Source organism: Tribolium madens, unplaced genomic scaffold (assembly GCF_015345945.1).
Source record: "Tribolium madens isolate multiple individuals breed KSU strain unplaced genomic scaffold, Tmad_KSU_1.1 Scaffold_20;HRSCAF=117;Tcas5.2_LG4, whole genome shotgun sequence".
NCBI lineage: Eukaryota > Metazoa > Arthropoda > Insecta > Coleoptera > Tenebrionidae > Tribolium > Tribolium madens.
The window spans coordinates 2572976-2595437 of NW_025400985.1; the positions used below are offsets into that span (position 1 = coordinate 2572976).

Consider the following 22462-nt stretch of genomic DNA (forward strand, 5'->3'; position numbering starts at 1 on the left):
GCCACAGTGGAATAATTAATTAATTAGATTATTTTTTTAATAAGAATTGATAAGTGGAGGTACATAAGGTTAGGAATAAATTTGTAGTTGAATTGGAAATCTTGATTAATTACTTAATCAATTAAATTAGTAATGTAGGCTATACAATTAATTAATTATGTCTAATCAACACTTGCCAAAATAATGCGAAATGAAATAATTTGATTTCCAATTTAGACTTTCGCAAAGTAGTTTTGTTTTCTAGGTCAAAATTGCAATGTAAGGCTTGCAGAAAATAAAAATTAAATACCATTGAATTAAATTTTGAATTGGTATTAAAATATCATTACGGGCGGTAATTTTTTCTCCTTCAGAGAGTCGTTTTCCTTGCAACTCCCTGCTCCACCTCCTTACCATCATTTCCACTAACTAATGGTCGACCGCGGCGACTGCTGCTGTTCCCACCACTGCATGACATCCATAACATTTGTCTTGTGCTGCTGCGGCAGCTCGTTTTCATTCTTGAGTGAAATCACCGGAACGTCGTCACTTTTCCCATCGTCCCCGAAATACCCTCTCTGATCACTACCCCCAGGTGATAAACTCTGTTCACTGTACATCCCCGGCGACAAAGAGTCACTTACATGCAACAAGGACAAGTCTTGAGCACCGTTAAACTCCAAACCGGCGTCCATGAGACTGGGATCGCAGAGGATGTGGTCGTCGACGTAGGGGATGATTTGGTAGGTGTAGTGTGGCGACGGCGTGGGGTTTGTCGACAAGTCGTCGGTGGTGGACGGTGAGGGTATTGAGGAGGTCGAGGAGGAGACGTTGCTCTCGTCGAGGGCGAGGAGATCCTCCAGACTGCGGATGTACTCAACAGCCATGCGGAGGGTCTCCACTTTGCTCAACTTCTTGTTGCCTCCTCGCGTGTTGGACTCGAAAGCTGCTGCGATGAAATTCGGGATGTGTTGTCGCAAATTGGCGAACCCATTGTTGACTTGTTTGACTCGGTTGCGTTCGCGGGCGTTCCTCCGGGCCACGGCGATGGGTTGGGGGGCGGTTTTCCCGCCCGATTTGGGTTTCTTCCGGTTGGTGATGAGGATGTCGTCTTGGGGGGTTTTGCGGAGGATTAGGATTTCGCGACGGTCGTTGATTTTTTGGGGGGATACCATGCTGACGCCGGCCATAGTCAGTCACTACTGTCAGAGTTCAAAACTGTTAAGTGACTTAAATGCCGGACCGGATGTTGGGTAATTGGTGATGGGTTGAATTGTGTCGCGTGCGCGTATTTCTAAAGATCGAACGCAACTAAAAATTCTCAACGTTGTTTCGCACATGGCACGAGACCAGTAACATAAATCGACCCCTCCCTGTTCCAAGGGTGGGTTTTTAGATCACAGCTGTTGCCCATAGGGGAATCGGACGGTAAACAACGACGGGGACGGGCGGGGATTACATACAGGAAACGGAACCTAGCGCTAAATTTTCACACAATTTGGGAATTCCCAGAAAATTAGTTTTTTAGAAATATGTCCAACTGCGCTAATTAAAATTTAGAAATACGCCCAATAATAGCGATTCATTCCATTATAATTCATAAATTAAAAAGTTTTAATTTTTTTATTTTTGAAGAAAAGAATTCCAATGAAATTTCAAAGATTAAAAGGATTTTAAAGGTTTCCCTAAAAACTACTACGGTTTTCATAAAATCTTCATTTTGTAAAAAATACTCTTGTGGGCTTTACATTTTTGAATATATTCATGATTTTCTAAGAAATTCTCAGAAATTTCAAGATTTACAGCAGCGGATTTTCAGATTCTAGGGAGTTAGTATACTTTTAATGGTTGTCTTAAAAATTACTTGGGTTTTTATATAATTTTCAGGATATTTTAAAACAGAATCTCTAGTGGGTTTTACATTTTTGAATAACTTCATAGATTTTTGAATTTATATTTATATTTATATTTTAATTTTTTAAGTAATAAATTGTCGTTATAATTCATGCAAGTTTTTTAATTTTAGAGAAGATTTTGTGGATTTTATGACATTACCAAAAAATTTTGATTTTCGAGTAATCCAAGGATTAGAGAGCGGCTTTTCTAACGATTTCTAATTTTTGTGTATTTTTAAAGGTTGTTTTAAAATTACCAAAAGATAAGACTTTCTTGTGAGTGTTACATTTTTCAGTAGTTCCATCTGTCCAAATTATTTGTGATTTTGTGGATTTTATAAGATTTCCAAAAAAAATTTATTTTCGAAAAATGTTCAAGAAATTCCACGAAATTTCAAGAATTTTCAAAGAATTTTTTGTAATTTTTGTGTGCTTTTGAAGGTGGTCCTAACACTACCACTAAATATATTAGAAAAATTCCTCTAAGTTAAAATTTCTTGAGGAATTTATTTGAAATTTCTGACATTTCCAAAAAATTTGCAAGCATTGTTTCCAAAAAAGTACTATTTCTATGTGGGGTTTCTAAAATGCGCTTGGTTCGAGAAATTTCCAAGAAGAGTTTCTAAGGGTTTCAGAGAAACATTTGAAAAGTATTTTTAAGTTCTAGGGAGTTTCGTACATTTTTTAAAGGTTGTCCTGAAAACTATTGGGTTATCTTAGAATTTTCAGGGAATTTTAGAAAAGAATCTATAATGTTTTACGAAGTGCTGGAAAAGTTCATACAAGTTTCTTAATTTCCATAAGAAGATTTTGTGGATTTTATAGAACTTCAAAAAAACTTCGAGAAATGTTTAAAGAATCCCAAGGATTACGGTGGATTTTCGTGTAATTTTTAGGGATTTTCGTGTAATTTTAAAGATTGTCTTAAAACTACCAGGGGTTTTCATGAACTTTTTGAGTTTTTAAAAAATACTTGTGTTTTACATTTTTGGGTAATTCCATATAAGTATATCCAAATTTACAGTTTTTCTTAAAACATTTTTTACTAAATAGAAACTAGAAAAATTCCTACAAATTTTTTATTTTTGTTCGGAAATTTTGTGATTTTTCAAATACTTCCAAAAAATTTGCAAGCATTGTTTCTGAAAAAGTACACCTTTCTGTGGGGTTTTTAAAATATGTGCAATCATTATCTCTAAAATTTCAATGGTTTCAGCAGAAAAGTACTTTCAAGTTCTTGGCGGTTAGTACACTTTTAATGGTTGTCTTAAAAACTGCTTAGATTTTCATTGAATTTTCAGTGTTAATTTTTTTTTATGGGGGTTTTTATTTTTGAGCAATTACATGGATTTCTGATCTTATATTTGTATTTTTTTAATTTGGTGAGGAGATTTTGTGGATTTTATAGAATTTCCAAAAAAAAATCATTTTTGAAAAAATTCCACAAAATTTCAAAAATTTTCAAACAATTTTTTGAGATTTTTTCCCGTACTTTTGAAGGTCGTCGTAAAATTACCAGAAGTATTCATGAAAAAATTACTTTTTAAAGAAGACTTGTGTGGGTTTTTAAATAATTCCATGTATGTCAAAAATATTAAATTTTTTTATTACTAAATATATTAGAAAAATTCTTACAAGTTTGGTAATTTTCTTGAAGAAATTATGTGAATTTTCTAATTTTTACAAAAAATTTGCAAGTATTGTTTCCAAAAAAGTACCACCTTTTTGTGAGGTTTTTAAAATGTGTGTAATAATTTCTAAGTTCTAAGAAATTCCCCAAAATTCAAGGATTTCAGCAGAATATTTGAAAACTATTTTTAAGTAGTAGGGAGTTTCGTTCACTTTTAAAGGATGTCTAAAAACTATTTAGATTTCCATAGAATTTTCAGAGAATTTTAAGGAAGAATTTCTTGTGGGTTTTACATTTTTGACCAATTTCAAAGTTTTCTTAATTTACTATAAATTGATCTAAAATGTTGTTAAACAATTGGAATAAATCCTATAGGTTTCTTGGAGGAAATTTTGTGGATTCTATAAAATTTTCGAATTTTTTGTAATTCCCAAAAAGATTTTTTGTACTTTCCAAAAACTACTTGAGATAATTTTGGGAAGGGTATTAGATTCTTCGAGCAGTTTCATTTCGAGGTTGAGGAAACAAAAGCGGATATTGAAAACGTTTTATTTATTCCCAAAATACAGTTTGAATTATATCCTCTTTGGTGAAAGAAGTTGAAGTGGTTTTTTAGGCTGTAGCAAGGTCGAGGCCGGTGGTTGAAGTGGTGGTTGCAAGCCGTCTCTTCGTCTGGCATACCGTCACTATAACGGGGACCATATGGGTCGGTGGTTTCGGCAAGGAAATGCACCGTCGCCGTTGATTGAAGCAGCAGCTCTCATGGCTGCCAAATGTTAGATCGAAGCAGTGTCTCGCTGTAAAAATAGATATCGGAGTGCCACATGTGCCTCGGTAATTGCACGTTACATCTCCTCCTCCACCACTGCCATGTGGTGCAACGTGAAAAATGCACTTACTGCACCGCGCCATAAAACTGTCAGTTTAGGGCGTACTAATAGGTCCATTACCGTTTTGGTAATTTGCCAAGAAACAAAGCGCCGAAGAATTTTTCACGAAACACACTTTAAAAAAGTCATAAACGTTCGCCTCGCTCGATTATTATTTTTATTCTCAACGGTTACGACTCGGTCATTATACGACCGACAATTAACTTTTACATGACATAAGTTTGAAGGAATGTCGCGATGGAAGACAATTCGAAATGATGGATTCATTAATTTAGGTTTGTTTGTGGCGCTTTGTTTAGAAATGACCGGCGACTTTTTACTCGTTTCGTCGAGACAACAAATTCTTCAGTAATCTGGGAAAAAATCTGCGATGTTTAACAACCAATAAATACGTCGTAGAGCTTCCAGAGTGGCTGTTACACAATCCGTTCAATGATATCGATAATTCCAATCAAACAAGAATTTCGAGACACCCTATCGAAAAAAAATGTACAGTTGTCATCTGGACGAGTGGTTTGACATCAACAGGTCGTTGTTAACCCCTTAAAATTACTGTTCCCGCAATAAAAAGGCAAAAAGGAGGCTCAACGATGCTATCGAGGGCCAAACCCTTGCGAAACTCGATCCGTTAGCCACAAAATCTGATTTTTTTTTTTGAAAAAAACTTCCAAAAAACATATTTAAGACCCCGTCTCTGACACTAGCATCTAACCCTTGAAATAATTGCCTTGTCCTGTAATAAAAAGTCAAGATGATGCGTTAATAAATTAATCAACTATCCGTTGACCTCTAACCGACAATTCCATCTTGTACTAGTTACATAATGGCCGATCATTTTTAAACCGCCTCATTAATTTTTTCTCTCCTCTCAGTTGGATATACAGAACAAATTAATAAATCACAGCTACCAGTCATCTCAAATTAAACTTTGCTTAATTATTATTCAAATCAGTCGATTGTGGAAACTGATTAAATATTCGTTATTAACGCGAAATACGGGCGTCGTCTAACAGGTGGTCCCCCTAACTACAAATTATTTTTCTAATTATTCCACTCCGGCAACATGAAATGATTAACACTGATTTAGGTGGGAAACCGTTAGGTGGAGCCACACTAACGAAACTAACACAATTCGACTCTGCAATAATTATAATTGCAAAAGAACCGTAATAAATCACGCAATATTTGGCAATGAGGCGCAGTAGGCAGGTGCGCCACGTGATGTACAAGGCGTTAATAAATAAAAATCGAACGAGACACAGCGTTTTGAACTTTCACAATAATTATGCCAAATTGAAAAATATACAAGCCCTATTCGTGACTCTATTACTCAAAAATTACTCATCGTAGAGCATTTTAACCTGTTGCAATGTATTCAGCGTTTTGTTTTAACCACGAAAACTCAAAAAATCGACACTTTTTTAACTCAACCCTATAACGTTTTATACAAATTTCTAAGTCTTTACAACATTTTTGCACTTTTCTAAGTCTCTTGGACCTCTAAAAGTGCATTTAGTTAAATTTTGAAGATTTTAATGTTTTTGATTTTTGATATCAGGATATCAGGTAATAACTTTGAAATTTGTTTGATAATTGTTTATATTTAGTATCGTTGGAAAGCACTTTTAATTTCCTATTTTACAAAAAAAACATCATAGTTCTGCAATAAATAGTTATTGAGAAAATTGCTGGTAAAAACAAAAAAAAGCAAAAATTTGAATTCGACAATAACTTTTAAACTATTAAGAATTTTGCGGTTTTCTTGACACCAATCGACTCCTCAGAACATTTTACATAGGTCTAGTTCAAAGCAGACAACGTTTTCAATCTCTTTTAGCCGGAATTAACAAAATAAAAAGGAGTGAAAATTTTTGAACACCTGCTTTTTTGAACATGTCTCAGATTTGAGGAGCTATGTTTATTAAGATTTTTTTTGTTTGTTTTGGTCCGTACTACCTCCTGAAATATTTCTTTTTTTAACACCCTGTATACATTTCATGCTACTTTTACTTTATTATACTTTATATTACTTACCTTCTGTTTACTTATATCTATTTCACTAATACACTTATGTAAATTATTTGTGTTATTAGTAATAATAACAATAATTATTTAAAAAAAATTCTCTAATTTTTAATGCAAAACTTACCTTTCATTTATTTTATTTTTAACTTACCTTTTGCTATTTATATTACTATTAACTTTTACACTATTTTCACTTATACTTATTAGAACATCTGCACATATTTTTAAAGATCGCGCTCTTATGCGCCCGCCCTCTTTTGACATTTATTTTAATTATATTTGAATTTGAATTTGAGAAAAATTGCCGACTTTGACCGGGGCTCGAACTCGGGACCTACCTGCTGGAAAGCGGGACCTTATGCCGCTGAGCCACCACCGCCGCCGACAACTTCAATGTTTACATTCAATATATTCAACACTTACACAAAATTTTTCAAAAATTTATTTTTCGCATTTTTACAACGTTTTTGTGCTTTTCTAAGTCTTTTGAACCCCCAAGAGTGCAAATGGATAATTTTGAAGTTTTAAATTTTTTCGATTTTTATCAAAATTTTGGGCGATTTTCGATACGCGGAGCGGTCTATTGCGAATAACTTCGAACTTATTGGTAATAACGTCTTATGTTTGGTACCGTTGGAAAGCAAATTTAATTTTATATCATATCCAAAAAAGATTACTGTTCTACGGTAAATAGTTATCGAGAAAATTTGTGATAAAGTCAATAATATCAAAAATTTAAATCCGCTTATAACTTCAAAACTATTACGAATTTTGCAGTTTTCTTGACGCTAATCGATTCCCCGGAACATTTTACATAGGTTCACCTCAAAATATTGTATCATTGATACACAGTTTTGCCACAATTTACAAATTAAAAAAAAGTAAAAGTTTGTTAACAAACAAAATTGTGAAACTTTAAACGCGTTTTTCTACGAAACTATAAGACTTAGAGCATAAAACTAAAAACCATTAGAAATTATCTATTTAATGGCGCAAACCGGAAGTCGCTCCGGGTTATGGTTCCGGGTACAGAGCCATTTTTAGTTTTATTAAAAAAAAATAATATCTCAAAAACTATGAGTCCTAGGTCAAAGCGGTTTATTCAGGCGTATTCTCCGGTTAATTTTACATATAGTGCTAGTTTTTTTTATAAGAATAAAAAAATTTTGATTTTTTGTCAAAATCGGATTTTTCTAGACTTATTCTTAACTTTATTACTCCAATATCTCAAAAACTATGGATCGTAGAGTATTTTAACTTGTTGCATCATGTTCAGCGCGTAGTTTTACGTCTAGAAAACCATATTTCAACCGTTTTTACGATTTTTAGTAAATTGACTATTTTTACGATTTTACTTCCGCTCATCTTCAAAAATTCCAAAAATTCGAAAATTATTGAACTTGACCCAATAGCGTTTTATGCACTTATTTGAGTCTTTAAGGCCTCTAGAAATGTAAAAAACGTTAAATGGATCAATTTTAAAGTTAAATTTTTTTTGGATTTTTGTCAAAATTTTGGTCGATTTTAGGCACCCGGAGCGGTCTATTGCCGGACTTATTGATAAAAACCTCTTATGTTTGGTACCGTTGGAAAGCAAATTTAATTTTCTATCATATACAAAAAAGATCGGTGTCCTACGATAAATAGTTATCGAGAAAATTTCTGATAAAGTCAAAAATATCATCGACTATAACTAATACGTTTTTCTACGAAACTATCGGATTTAAGGCAAAAAGCCAATTAACATCTAAATCTGCTTTAAATTTTCTTTTTAAGTGAAGGGCTTACCAACTCGCTGGAACACTCTGTGTTCAAAATGTAGCAAAAACATTTGAGATTAATTGAGGTAATTAACTTGGTTTGTTTTGGGTCAGGCGTACCAACCGTAATTCGTGAGTTATGTCGGGTCGGTTCAGAAGTCGTTTGGGAGGTGGCTAAGGAGCCGCCGGTCGAAGGTGATGAGGCGCTTCCCGCTGTGCCAGATGGGTATCGTTTTATACTCACCCAGACTTGCCAACCTCTATGTGTTTTACGGCCTTATTTTATTAATGGAACGAGAATTTTCAAAATCGAAAAAATTTCGTTCGTCAAATCGAGCACCTGCAAATAACTCATGAATATGCATGCAAGAAAGTTCTTGCCTTGCCCAAATAATACCTCCTTATCGTGTGGTGGATTTTCGACAGGTGCTGCAACACTTGTTTGAGAATCTTCAGAATTTGGTCAATGCGACACCCCGATTTCGATAACGAGAAATAGCCGACAAGGAATCTTCCCTATTTGAAGCTAATTGCTGTCGAGATGACCGAAACTGGCTACTGAACACCTTATCATATCGATCGAATCGAAGTTAATTTAGCTAAGATTAAAAGGAATTCCGAAGAGTTAGGGGTGAGCTAGATTAATATCACAAGTTCTAAGAACACGGTGGGAAAAAATTCGAATTTGTTAGCAAAAATTTGAACGGTTTCAGAGAACTTGCTACTCATATACCAGGTGAATAAAAAGTATGGAACCAAACGTTTTTTGCTTAAACTATTTATTAAAAAAAAAACTAATTGATGAGTGATAAAGTACAATAAAAATGCGATGATTTAACAAGAATAAAATTTTTTGAAATTTTCTTTTGTTTTTGAGTTCTATTACAACTATCTACTTTATATTTAATTTTTTCAAAAAAAAAATTCACATAAATTGCAATTTTGAGAAAAAAAAAATCGCATAACTCAAAAACAAAACAAAATTTCGTTCTGAAAATACGATCACATTTTTTATATTACTCTAATTTATATTAATTATTATTTTCTGGAGGCAAATGATTAAAAATAAAACCGCTTGGTTCCATACTTTATATTCACCCTGTATAATAAATATATAAAATAATAATTGAGCTTCCCGGAGAGAGGTTAATTAGGGTCAAGTGTGAAGGTGTGAAAGGTGACTTGACTGATATTTTAATTGAATCGCGAAGTATCGAAAAGTTACGCAATATTTGGTTGCCTAACATAGCGTTAGAATCACCCAAAGCTCTGCTTTGTGGTAAAACTGCCTTGGATTTATATTATCGATTCCGTTTGAATATTAATGAAACGGTGAGGCGAACATGTTCCATGTTTGAGTGTACTTAAGGCGTGAGAAACTCGCCCATAATAAGTTTCATTATGAATACTAATCAGAGCGTTTTTCTTCTGAAGCTTCGATATTTCCAAACGTGTTAATCCCCGGATTTATTCGAAGCGCAATCGAGTCAACTTTTAACATACGAAAGCAAAAAGCGGAATATATGGATGTGACCAAAACGTTTTTTCGATTAGACGAGTTTATTTCGGAGATTTACATTTTATTCCAATTTGAAGCACGTGGACTACAACACTAATTTACATATCAAATCCAAACCGCATGCTTGATACATACCGATCGGATTTTTATACATACTTAATTAATATTGTAATTACCAAAGTGGACTCGATCCATACCAAATCAACGCGCGACCAGTAGCTGCAGATTTTTCATCTTAATTAGAAGAGTTGGTATCGGGACTTTGCACCGAATTTCTCTCGTTAATACCAAGCGAGATAATCATTTTTAGTACACGGAATTTTCAGCTATTAAAATAGACAAAATTCCGGAGAAACAACATAAATTCAAATTTTAATTATTACAGTGCATAAAATTAAAATTCGAAATAATTTTTTCGAGTTCAGTGTTTGTTGGAGGAAAAAATTAATGAGGATCTAGATTTCCCACGAGTTAATTAATCCTCGTGTGTTATCGACAATAAATATAAAAATTAATTGGGGGTCATCCGAGACAAATTGCTTCGTCAGGTGTAGAACGGGCAGTAAAACATCGAATTTTTGACACTTTCCCCGTGTCGTCGATTTCCATAAATTCCGGCTTATTTTCGTCGAAACTTTTTCTAATTTTAATATTCAAGAAATTTCAAAAAAATATATCACGTCAAGGCTTATCATCTTTGCCGAATCAAAAAAACAGCAGATGCATATGGTATTTATTAAGCAATTTATATTTAAAATCACTGTCTATATTGTTCCGTTTCGTTGTTGTTTTTCGCATAATCCGCCTAAAGCTCGTAAAGAAGTCGACGAGTTCATTACGGAATATGATTTGTTTATTTATCGGTCTGGGGAACAAATCCGAAAAATATTTAAGAATCCGGCAAACTTTTTCAAAAAGCCGATTTACATATCATTTAATATGCAAAATGACGGGTGTCAAAAACCGAGTTTTATGGATTTTTTTCCTCAAGACCTTCACGATTCGGAGAAGCGATTTCTTTGATTACTTTCGCTTTCGGGGCAATTAAGACTCGGGGGACAATAAATATCGGGGGCATTATGAATAAATTTAGCGACCGAAAATTCTTCACAAGCACAGCTGCACACATCTTACAACAAATTCATTTATTTCTTTATTTCCAACGAGAGACGCCAACATTTTAAATTCAAATTCGACCAATAAGAATCCCAAATATGTGCCCAGATATCGGTGAAATACTGGTTTGCTCCTCAATAAATATAAAAAAATCAGATATTTAAACACAAAAAATATTTTTTATAATTTATCGCGTGGAAATTAATTTTAATAAAAATTTTGGTAAATACCCAGGCATAATTTACATAGAGAGTGTTTCAAAACTGGCGTCTCTATGTAAAAGTATTTATCCAACAGAAATAAATAAGGTGCAAAATTTAAACCCCCTTACTTTCGAAATTTTTATAGATAGAATTTTTGAACATTTTTCCATATTCTTAGTATCTCTGGGACGCGAGTTTTGAAACACCCAGTATACTGATTTAAAACTTAAAAATTAGATTTTTTTTTCAAATGTTATAATTTTGTTAAAATCCTCGTATGTAGAAAATTTATTCTTGAGAACTCAAGAAAATATGAATTGAAAGATTTTTTTAAAAACTGTGTTACAACTCAAAATTTGGAAAATAAAGACGAAAGGACTGAAATAGAGAAAAATTTGAAGAACGAAAAACATCTTGAAAGTTCAAAAAAGTAGAAAGTGTATAAAAACTATTTATTTGTATTGGCCCCATCTCAAAAACTCAAATACTATTAATAATACGTAAAAACTAATAAAATATTCGTATTTCTGGAGCAAATTTACTTAGGAAAGGTATAATTACATCAATTTTCCATTTTATTTATTTCAAATTGCATTATTCAAATTAGTATTGATGTTTTCAGTAACAATTTTTTCGTATTTTTCGGGATTTCTTTCAGCAAAACGTAGTAGTACCTTATCAACCTAATAGTAAAAATTTGTTTTCATAAATTTCCTCTTTTTAATAAACTTTTCTCAAAAACTATTAAAAATAGTGGAAATTAATTCCTATATAAATTTTCCATTTTTTCATTGTTTTCATTTTAAATTGCATTATTTAATTCAATGTTGATGTTTTCAGTAAACAATTTGTTCACATTTTTCAGGATTCGTTTCAGTAAAACATCTTCTATTTTTACATTCAAGTAGATATTCTGTTGCAACCTTCCAAAAAAAAGTACCATTTAACGATTTTGTTTTGAATATATTAAAAAAAATGATCCAAATTAGAAACACAAACACACAAGATCTTTATTTTCTTCATAAAAATCTGTCAAAATAAATTTTTAATTTTTTAATTATTTCAGGAATAACAGTTAAAAATCATAATGTTTGCAGTAACAATTTTTTCGTATTTTTCAGGATTTCTTTCAGCAAAACCTAGTGGTACCTACCAACCTAATAATAGAAATTTGTTCTTGTAAATTTCTACTTTTTAGTAAACTTTTTCGGATTCCTGGAACAAATTTTCTTAAGAAAAATGTTCAATTTTTTTTGTTCTCATGTCAAATTGCATTATTTAAATCAAAGCTGATGTTTTCAATAAACATTTTTTCCGTATTTTTCAACACAACCTCTCCTGTTTTTATATTCAAGCATCACAATAAAAGAATCATTTAACGATTTTGTTTTCAATACAAAAATTGATTCAAATTACGAACACAAACACACATTTTTTCCTTATCTTACTTGAAATTTTTCTCCAATCTATGTATCTGGCAATTGTATAACTGAACTTTTAAAATTTTTATTCAGAAAATCAGATATTTTAATGAATTCAGTGTCTTGTCAATTTTTTCACCTGTTTTTTTATTTACGACACTGGTTGTCAATCAACTCCCAGTAAGCAGAAATTTATGGCAATTTTTTCGATGCAAATTCCCGTTTAAAATTCAGGTTTGATGAGTGTCTCGAGTCGTCCTTTAAATCAGCTAAAATTATTCTGATTAATGCAAAAACCTTTGGATTTTCGCACGCACGCAACTCGTAAAATGAAACGGTAAACCATTTGACGTGTTATTGTGTATCATCGAAATTTGGTAGGAATTTATCGAAATTTCTCCAAGTATTATGTATACAAGAGTTAATTATGTCGAAGAGCACGGCTGTCGTGCTTTTATCGCCCATAAAAAATCCCGAACTCGACCCGATCTAGTTATTTATTCTTCTTTTCTTCCGAGTGGTGAATTTCATTAGTCGTTGACTGAAATCGAGGAAAATCGTGATGTTATCTCATCGGAAACTGAATGACTTACGACCTGTCGAAGTCGGGAGTTTATTTATTATTATTGCGGTGCCGTTATTCGCAAAGAATTGCGTTCTTCTCGTTAAGATTTTGCGCGTGCTTTAATTTTTTCGTAATCGTTCATATCTCACGTAGTCGTGAATGGGCCCTTATCGAAAGTAATTCCGGGGACCTGTTATTAACCGAAAAGTCATTTTCGAAAATTTTTGATTTTTCGATCCGGTTTCGGATGCACGTGTCTCAAAAGCCGTGTGCTGTGATGCGTTAAAAATGCTAATAATTAAAAGATTCCCGTTAATGAATCGAAAATTCCGAATTGGTGAAATTTGGACCACAGGTGAAGCGTCACGTGTCTAGTTGCGTCATACTTTCGATTTTTTCCCGATAAGAGTATTAATTACGAGGCACACTAATTTAATTAGGAGGAATTTCGATTGCAGTTTTTATCTTTTTCGAAAAATCGAAAAAACCGTCACTGAGTTAAACACTCGGACGAGCCATCATTCACGTCGGGACCACCTTTGAAACACGGATGGCAAAAAGTCAGTCGTAAATCGTGCCGTTTGAGGCCCGCCCCCGGAAAATCGCGGAAACTTGAAAGAGACTCGAGTGTTGGGACTCGATTTCGCTTCACGAGACAATCGAAATTTCTAGGGCTTCTGTAAAAATGTCACTGGAAACTCGATCCGTAATTTGGTTTCGTACAGTAGCTGTGGTCGATTAAGATATCTCGTGAAATCCAATCCGCGACATTTAAGGAATTTATCAATTTCTCCCATCTTTCTCGAATTAAAATTCTTTCACCGAATTTGTCGAAAATCGGTGCCACTTATTCTTAAATACGACCACTCTTTTAATTAAAAAATTGCGACGGAATTTTTTTAATAAAACCGTTGAAAATCTCTACGACATTTTTCTATGATGCCACACACGTCGACGCACAATACTTTATCCGTATTGTCACAAACACCACATGGAATTTTATTTAATTATGAATAACACTACCTGGAAACGTAGGGCGAAAATCAACGACGATAATTAAGAGATAAAATCAGGAGGCGATATCAGCAGGGTATCACTTTCGAAATTTTATTTATCGAGAGGAAATTTTCATATTGCCCATTAGAAAATTAAATGGCATCATTCTGACCTCGTTTGGGTTGGGAGCAAATGGTGACCGCCTCGAATAAAAATTTCAAGTGGTCTTTTGTGACTCGGCTTGATTTTGAACGACTGGTCGAGAGCCCCCATACTGATTCATGCGGTCACAGCGGGCTACTGAGACGCTCATACAAGTTTTTGTGCGGCAAATGCACAAAAATAGAGAGAAATCTTGTCAAAAAAAAACGATTTTTAAAAATTTTCAACCTACTGATTAGTTATTATTTACTCAAAATTAAAATTATTTGAAATTTTGTCGGTCTACAATGCTGAAAGTGCACAAATTGAACGAAAACGGTAGAAAATGTGAAATAAGAACATTTCTTTTCCATTTGACCCATCTTTTATGTTTTCATTAAATTATAACCCAAAACAACAGAAATATGTTTTGTTTTTATTTGTTACTTTACTGTTAAATTTACTTGAAGGTTTGTCTGTCTAAAATGCAAAAATAGCCAAAAAAATTTTTGGCTACAACCTGATATAGTGCCTATGCTCCATTAATACATTTTTACCATTTTTACGAAAACTTAAAAAAAAATCGACTTTTTTTTAACTCAACCTTATAACGTTCTATACACATTTCTAAGTATTTTACAACATTTTTGAACTTTTTTAAGTTTCTTGGATACTTAGAAGTACATACATTTGGTTGAATTTTGAAGAATTTAATTTTTTCGATATCAGCTAATAATTTTTTTTTAATAACTGTTTTATGTTTAGTGACGTTGGAAAACACTTTTAATTTACTATTTATAAAAAAGATCATAGTTTTGCGATAAATAATTATTGAGGACAAAAATAGCAAAAATATAAATTCGATAATAACTTCTAAACTATTTAAAATTGTGCCGTTTTCTTGACACCAATCGACTCCCCGAAACATTTTACATAAGTTTGGTACAAAATATGAACCGTTTTCAATATACTTTAACCGGAATTAACAAGATAAAAAGGAGTAAAAATTTTTACAAGTAAACATATCGTATCAGTTTTTGATAAAATTCAAAAAAATTTGAATTTTCAATTTACAAAGATAAGATATCAGGATCATGGAAAAAATATTTAAAAAATTCTGTATGTCATTGACTTTTTTTTGACATTTGACTTTTTATGTGTATTTAATGAGACTGATAATCTTATATAAATGTGTTTTTTTTATAATTATTTAGTAAAGGTACAAAACTTTTACCAACAAGAGCCACAAATAACATTAAACGGAGTTACAATTTTGGATACAGCTTCCTTGTTTCTTCATCTAATAGCTTGTAGCAAAAAAAACATGGAAAATTATTTTTCCAAAACAAATAGAGTCAAAATGCAAAATTTAAACTCTCATAACTTCGAAATTCTTAGATTTTTTTTAACATTTTTTCCATGTTCCTGTATTTTACCTTTTTTCCTGGGGCGCGAGTTCTGGCGCACCTTGTATATTACTCAATATCTCAAAAACTACTCATCGAAGAGAATTTTAACTTGTTGAAACATATTCAGTGTGTGATTTTACGTATAGAATATCATATTTCAAACGATTTTGGCACAAAATTTCATTGACAATTTTTACGATACGATACAAAAATTAAAAAAAAACTTTTTTTTAAACTCGATACATAAATTTTCTGTTTTTCTATGTTTACTCTCATTAAATAACAACATAAATATGTTTTGGTTTTGTTTAAATTTACTCACAGTTAAAATTATTAGAAATTTTGTCTGTCTACAATAGGAAAAATGCACAAAACTAAAAAGAAAGAAAGAAAAGTTGAAAATGTTACTCATTTTGGCCCATATTTTTCTGAGTGATCTTTAAATAATAATCCAAAAGAAGAAAAATAATTTTGTTTCATCAAAAGTCAAAATGCTCAAAATTGAAGAAAAGGTTGAAAAATTGTGAAAATGTTTTGACCTATATTTTTCTGCGTTATCATTGCACAATAACTCAAAACAACAAAGATAAATCTTGTTTTTATTTGTTACCCAAAGTAAAAATTACTAGAATTTTCTAAAAAATAGTTCTAGTAAGTAATATTTTGTTGACGCTTCACTGATACTCCAAAGATATGGCATTTTTTTGGTGCGTCAGGATTTTGCAGTGCAATAAAATTTAATATGCTACGAAGTAAATGATTTTTTTATTGGTCTGTATGCATAAATTGAATTTTTTCGTATGTAATAAAATTGAAGGGGTGCATAAGTTGAGGGTTGAATCTCGGAACGTGCCGTCAGTCGTGAATCGTTGCATGTGTGTTTCTAGTTATACTTGTTGGATTAGGGGTGGTTTAGACGCTTTGTCATTTCACGTGCACAGTGCCGGATCTATTGTCCATTAAACCTATTGTTATTCGCATTTATAATGATAGTATTCTTTCAATCGAGGGTCCCTACTCGTAAAAAAGCGTTAGATTAAAAATAGGTAGGTACCCCCGCCAACCCTCGAAAAACCGTCCAAATTTTCAATTACTCGAACCTTGTAATTACTTCTCTCAACGAGAAATCATTTAAGTTTTTATCACCCGCGTCTACCTCCCAAGTAGTCCGTTCTCGTTGTAATATTTCATGAAAATTTTGACAAGTCCTAGGTCAACGACACTAATACAGGGTGAATAATTACCAAATCTGGTCGTACTTGTGATACGAACACATGTCGGCCCACCCCCTTGGACGGGTGGTGCACACACCCGATTATTATTCATGCAAAGCAATGCGAAGGGTGCACGTGTGCGCGTGCCGTGCCGCCAAAATGCCGCAGGATTAGCGATGGGGTGGCTATCGATATTAGGGACAGATGGACGCCGGAATTTACACAATCAGGGCTTTGTCTCAGGACAAGGGTTGATAGGCTTTTTAGCTTTTTAACGGCCTTTGTCCGGCAATGATATCAGCGATTTGAAAGGAAGCCGAAATTGACCACAAAAGAACCAAAACCGACTTTTTATACTTCTATATTCCAATAACACAAAGCGACAAAAAAGTCATGTCGTGACAACTTGACAAATTTTATATTTTATTTTATTTTGTTCGTCTCAGTAAGACAAATCAAATGCACTAAAAAAATTTTTAAAAGTCCACACACTTTGAACTAAATATTTTTTTTTTCTAATTTAAATGAATTTAAAATACTTTAACTTTAAAAAATCATTACTTAATAACTATTAGGCCGATTTCCTTCAAATAAAGACCATTCTAAAGGGATGGACTTGCCCTTTAGAATGATATGCAATTTGAAATTGAATATTGGCGAACTTTTCTTCGAACAGTGTTCGAAAAAGTTGAAATAATCTAAGAAAAACCCTACGAGTATTTTTTTTCTTTGTCACCATCGTGTAGAGCATCTTTTTATTAGTAAGAAGCCAAATTTTTAAAATAATATACCGAGTAGTTTTCAAGATATGATTTTTTGAAGTTAAGGTTTGCTATTCAGGTATTGCGCCATATAAGAGAAATGTATGGTAATCTTACTTAAAATTGCATTTTTATAAAAGTATTTATTTTAAGAATCTTCTTTTGCTTAAAGATGGTCAATTGCTCCTTCTTTGTTCTAATTAGAATAAACAAAAACTGTTTGTTTACTTAAAACAAGCAAAGAGTACCTGCGTTCTAATTAAAGCAAATAAAGAGTTTTTTTGTTCTAAATATGATCACTGATCATTGAGCAAAAAGGATCTAGAAGTTTAAAGCAGTAGCTTTAAATATAAGAACAAATCTTTTTCAAAGTAAATGACTTTCCATTCAGATTCCAACTTGTTCACTTTGTTCTAGCTTTCTAAACTTTTTTTTGAAAATGTTCTCAGCAAATGCTTTCTCATCACTTTCTACTGATGTTGAATGCAATAAGTCAGTTGCTTCGTGTGCAACTGTTATCACAACAACTACTACCTACAAGCTAACTGAAGCTAATCGTAGAATGTACCAACAAAATAAATCAGGTGACTTTTTACATTTAACATCACTCGAAAGTGGTGAGAAAGCATTTGCTTAGAACATTTTCAAAAAAAGTTCAGAAAGATAGAACAAAGTGAACAAGTCAAAATCTGAATGGAAAGTGATTTGATTTGAAAAAGATTTGCCCTTATATTTAAGGCTCGTGCCTTAAACTTCTAAATCGTCTTTGCTCAATGATCACTGGTCATTTTTAGAACAAAAAAATTCTTTATTTGCTTTGATTAGTACGCAGGTACTCTTCGTATGTTTTAAGTAAAGAAACAGTTTTTGTTTATTCTAATTAGAACAAAGAAGATGCAATTGACCATTTTTAAGCAAAAGAAACGTTTTAAAACAAATACTTTTATAAAAATGCAGTTTTAAGTAAGATTAACATGCATTTCTCCTATATGGCTTGATTAGCAAGCTTTAATTTCAAAAAATCATACTTCAAAAAATTAATTAATTAATTTCAAAAAATCATAATTACTCGGTATATTTTTTGAAAATTTGGGTTACAACGAATAAAGAGATGCTCTACACGATGGTAATAATGAAAAAAAAATTTACTCGTAGGGTTTTTCTTAGAATATTTTGATTTAAATTAGAAAAAAAATATTTTGTTCAAAGTATGTGGACTTTTTAAATTTTTTTAGTGCATTTGATTTGTCTTACTGAGACGAACAAAATGATATAAAATTTGTCAAGTTGTCACGACATGACTTTTCTTTTGTCGGCCTGTGTAATAGTATGTTATATCACAAGGTAGAAAAGAGAGTAGAAATTGATATCAAATTCTGTCAGATTTGAAAGTAAAAATTATAGGGGGCTCGCGCCCTCGTCTAGAAGTCACGCTATCAGTTTTTGTCGACATTTTAGACATCACACTATATGATTTGCAAATGTTTTGTCAAAATTATCGGGGACTTGACCCCCAAGTGGAACTAACACTATCAGATTTTATCTAAATTAATAGACTTTTTTTTATACCTCAAACTAATTTTTTATAGTTGAGCTGTGTATTTCTGATTATCAATAAACGCGAGGCTATAAAAATCTTCTCCACTGTGTTTTATATAATATGTTTTTCCCTACTAGCAAAAGTATCCAAAAATACAACGGTAAAAAATATAACCTTACTTAATGGGCATGTTGACTCCGACGTAACATTCACAACTTCTATTTTAAATTTTTTTACTTCTGTAACTACTAAAAGAATTCCCTAATTTCATAATATGAAATATTTTTGATTTGCAAATGTTTTGTTAATATTATTGGGGGCTTCGCCCCTAAATAGAACTCACACTATCAGATTATATCCAAATTAAGGGGGATCGCGGCTTCGCCGCTCGCCCCCCCCCCCCCTTTAGATCTCACACTATTTGATTTGCAAATGTCAAAATTATCGGGGGTTTCGCCCCCAAGTAGAATTTACACTATTGGATTTTATCAAAATTAATAGACCTCGCACTAATTTTTTATAGTTGAGCTGTTTATTTCTCTTTATTAATAAATGCGAGGCTATAAAATTCTTCTCCATCGTGTTTTATACAATAGTTTTTCCATACTAGCAAAAGTACCCAAAGATACAACGGTGAAAAATATAACCTTACTTAATGGACATGTTATGTTGCCATCGTAAATCACAACTTCTATTTTAAAATTTTATTTCACTATTTCCTACAATAATGAACTAATTAATTACTTACCTGAGTTATTAACTTAACTTGGAATTATTATTTTATTCTTATCGTAAATGAGGTTATGTCAAATTTTGTACTTCTACATCTATTAAAAGAATTCCCTAATTTCATAATATGAAATATTTGTTAAAATAGCAAAGGAACTGAAAAGAAAAGGGAAAAAGTGTTAACATGTGCCCTACCAGTTTTGACAGTTTTGACATAGACGGAAGATTTAAAGGTGGGATTATTCTGATGTTTGTTAATAATAAAGTGTACGTCATTTTTATTTGATTTTGCATTAATCTCATCTCGAAATACTTCCATTAGATAATAGTTTTAAATAATAATATTCCAGACATATTTGTATCAATAGAATACCCTTCATTATTGGTATTTACCCATCTCTAATCCATTATTGTCCTTTTTACAACTAGTACTGAAATAGTATATTAAAAAACGAGCAGCGAAGCGCGAATTTTATAAAGAACAAAATCCCACAAATGACTTATGAAACAAGTTTTTATTTTATTTTTTCTATTTTGCGCGTTTTCCGTACTTTTTTTACCATAAAAGACAATTTTTCAAAATGTAGGAACTTTTGCCTTAGTATTTTCAAAGTTTGAAAAATTCAATTTTCAAAGTGTCAAGTCAAAATTTTATTGAATTAACAATGAATACTGCAAATCTTTCATGCACGCCACCTGAAATAAGAAAAATCGCTGAAAACGCCGCTGAAAATGACCATTACCAACATCTAGAAAGTAAATTGTATTAGTCTGTTTCAGCACCCAAATCGGTTTTGGTATCGAAATAAGCTTTCTTTCAGACGCAAAATAGAAAAAAGCATTTTTCCCACATCTTTTTTAAACCTAATTTGAATGAACAATACCAACAACAATTATCTTAATATGGAAAGTAAAACAAGTGCGAGACCATCACATTTCTGGCTATAAAACCGATCTCTTTATAATGACAAGTCAATTCGGTCGACTCTGTTATTATTATTGTCCGACGTGTTAAAATGATTGATCATCAAATTCTGATAAAATGTTATTGACACCCGAATCGAGATTTCTTTCGAGCTACTGAGATAAGTATCATTCTGACTTAATAATAACAACGTTATCATTTTTTGTAATCAGAATCCTGCAACCATCAACACAGAATTATGCGAATTTATATGGAAACTTCCAAGTTTTGTATTTGCGCACGTTTGTTTGCTTTGGGATCAAATAATAATTAAAGTGAATTAAGAAGAATATTAACTTTTAAAGCCTGGATTATCTTGGTTTTGAGAAAAATCGTTCTCACGTGACCATAAACTTGATCCTTTGATTGCATAAGAAAAATGTAGGAAAAGCCTTACAAGTTCTTAATTAATAACACGAAGTAAGAATTTCGAATATTAAATCCAGGTGTGTCGAATTCACACTAATGGGATTCTAAAAGTCTTTTAATAACTTAATACGCAATATGTAAATGATAAATTCTGACAAAAGCGATAATTGCCTAAAGCTCTATAATTATACAAATGGGGGCTCACTTAATACGTCAATATATGAGATTTATATGAGGCAAGAGCGGTTTTAGGGTGACCAACCACTTATTTACTCAACTGAGCCGTGAAAAATATTTGTTATTTTTTGAGGTAAATTTTCCAAAGTGCGTAACCAAACATGGATTTCTCTATCTTTATTATCAGTTGTTTTGTTGGGTATAAAAACCGGGTCTTGGGTCCATTCTTCACACTTCAAAATGAACTCGAAAATAGTTGTTACACTAGTCTTGGCTTTCTGCCTTGTCCAGGTACGTACCTAAAATTTCTATGATTTTTTTTAATCAAAATTTAGGGCAACCATGCTGAAACCATCGACGAAGTCATTGCCGATATGACGACCCGAATTAACGCCATTAAGACCAACATCGATGGTATCATCCACGACGGTGGTAAACTAATCGGCCAGGCCCGGAAAACCATTGGTACCATCGTCGCCCATGCTGAAACCACCATCTACACCCAAATCGACCAAGTCAACAATGTTGTCCAAGAAGCCGAAGCTGAAGCGGCCCAAAAAGTCGTCGATGTTTCCCAATGTGTCAATGTTGTAAACGACGCTCTTGGTGTCCTTGATCTTCACAAACTGGACGCTTGTAACAATCAAGAAGCTTTGAACACCTTGAGGGCCAAATTGGGCAATTTGGGCCAACTCAAACACCAACTCTCCAGTGCGATTAATGGTTGTTTGGCCAAAAATCCCATCAATGTTGTGGCTTTGCGAAACTGTATTCAAGGGGACATCGACTCTGTTAACACCCAAGTGGTACAAATCCAAGAAGAAATTAATCTAGTGACAGCAGAATCGACCCAAAATGCCCAAAACTGTGCAAATTCGGCTGCGACAAGTCTGCTTCAAACCATTGACACCATCGCCCATGATTTCAAGAATTGTGTATCTGCTATTTTGTAAATTAAGAGAAAGAAAATAAAAATTCTTGATTAGAGTTTGAGCACGTTCTCACGTACTTTCCTCTATTTATTTCCCTAATCGCGTACAGATTTATCAAAGATGGAGAAAATCCCAGTGTTGGTGGTTATCATAGGGTGCTTTATTACGGTGAGTTACAAGAAGTTACAATATTATTTAAGGTACTAAAGGCACTAGTGAGTAAATTT

The 22462-nt window shown here is 32.6% G+C and overlaps 3 protein-coding genes across 5 annotated transcripts in view; 2 read left to right on the top strand and 1 right to left on the bottom strand.

Annotated features, from left to right (window-relative positions):
• The window catches only part of LOC123005334 (achaete-scute homolog 1b-like), a 33511-nt gene extending 13647 nt beyond the window's left edge, over positions 1-19864 (bottom strand). The window contains exons 1-2 of one of the 2 annotated variants that reach the window (XM_044399024.1): positions 19813-19864; positions 394-1178 (exon numbers count right to left, since the gene is read on the bottom strand). In XM_044399024.1, coding sequence (XP_044254959.1) covers positions 405-1169 — 765 coding nt within the window. In that variant the 5' untranslated portion in view covers positions 1170-1178; positions 19813-19864 and the 3' untranslated portion in view covers positions 394-404. Of the gene's footprint in view, positions 1-393; positions 1245-19812 lie in introns of those variants that run through there. The other variant, XM_044399023.1, reaches the window with a different exon arrangement.
• Positions 19865-21459: 1595 nt separating this feature from the next.
• On the top strand, positions 21460-22290 carry LOC123005359. The gene is made up of 2 exons (XM_044399068.1): positions 21460-21594; positions 21639-22290. The coding sequence occupies exons 1-2, from the start codon at positions 21544-21546 to the stop codon at positions 22254-22256; spliced, it is 669 nt and encodes a 222-aa protein (XP_044255003.1). The 5' UTR covers positions 21460-21543; the 3' UTR covers positions 22257-22290.
• Positions 22291-22350: 60 nt separating this feature from the next.
• LOC123004928 overlaps positions 22351-22462 on the top strand; it is a 4748-nt gene continuing 4636 nt past the window's right edge. For both annotated transcript variants that reach the window (XR_006412720.1, XM_044398459.1), the window contains exon 1: positions 22351-22403. Coding sequence is in view for 1 of the 2 variants with exons in the window: in XM_044398459.1 (XP_044254394.1) it covers positions 22356-22403 (48 nt within the window). In the remaining variant the exon portion in view is untranslated. The remainder of the gene's footprint in view (positions 22404-22462) is intronic.

What these genes read in the sequence shown, in the direction of transcription:
- LOC123005359 (XM_044399068.1), top strand. Translation starts at nt 21,544, where the DNA reads ATGAACTCGAAAATAGTTGTTACACTAGTCTTGGCTTTCTGCCTTGTC. An exon ending in TGGCTTTCTGCCTTGTCCAG is followed by an intron (nt 21,595 to 21,638) that starts GTACGTACCTAA and finishes ATCAAAATTTAG; the next exon opens with GGCAACCATGCTGAAACCAT.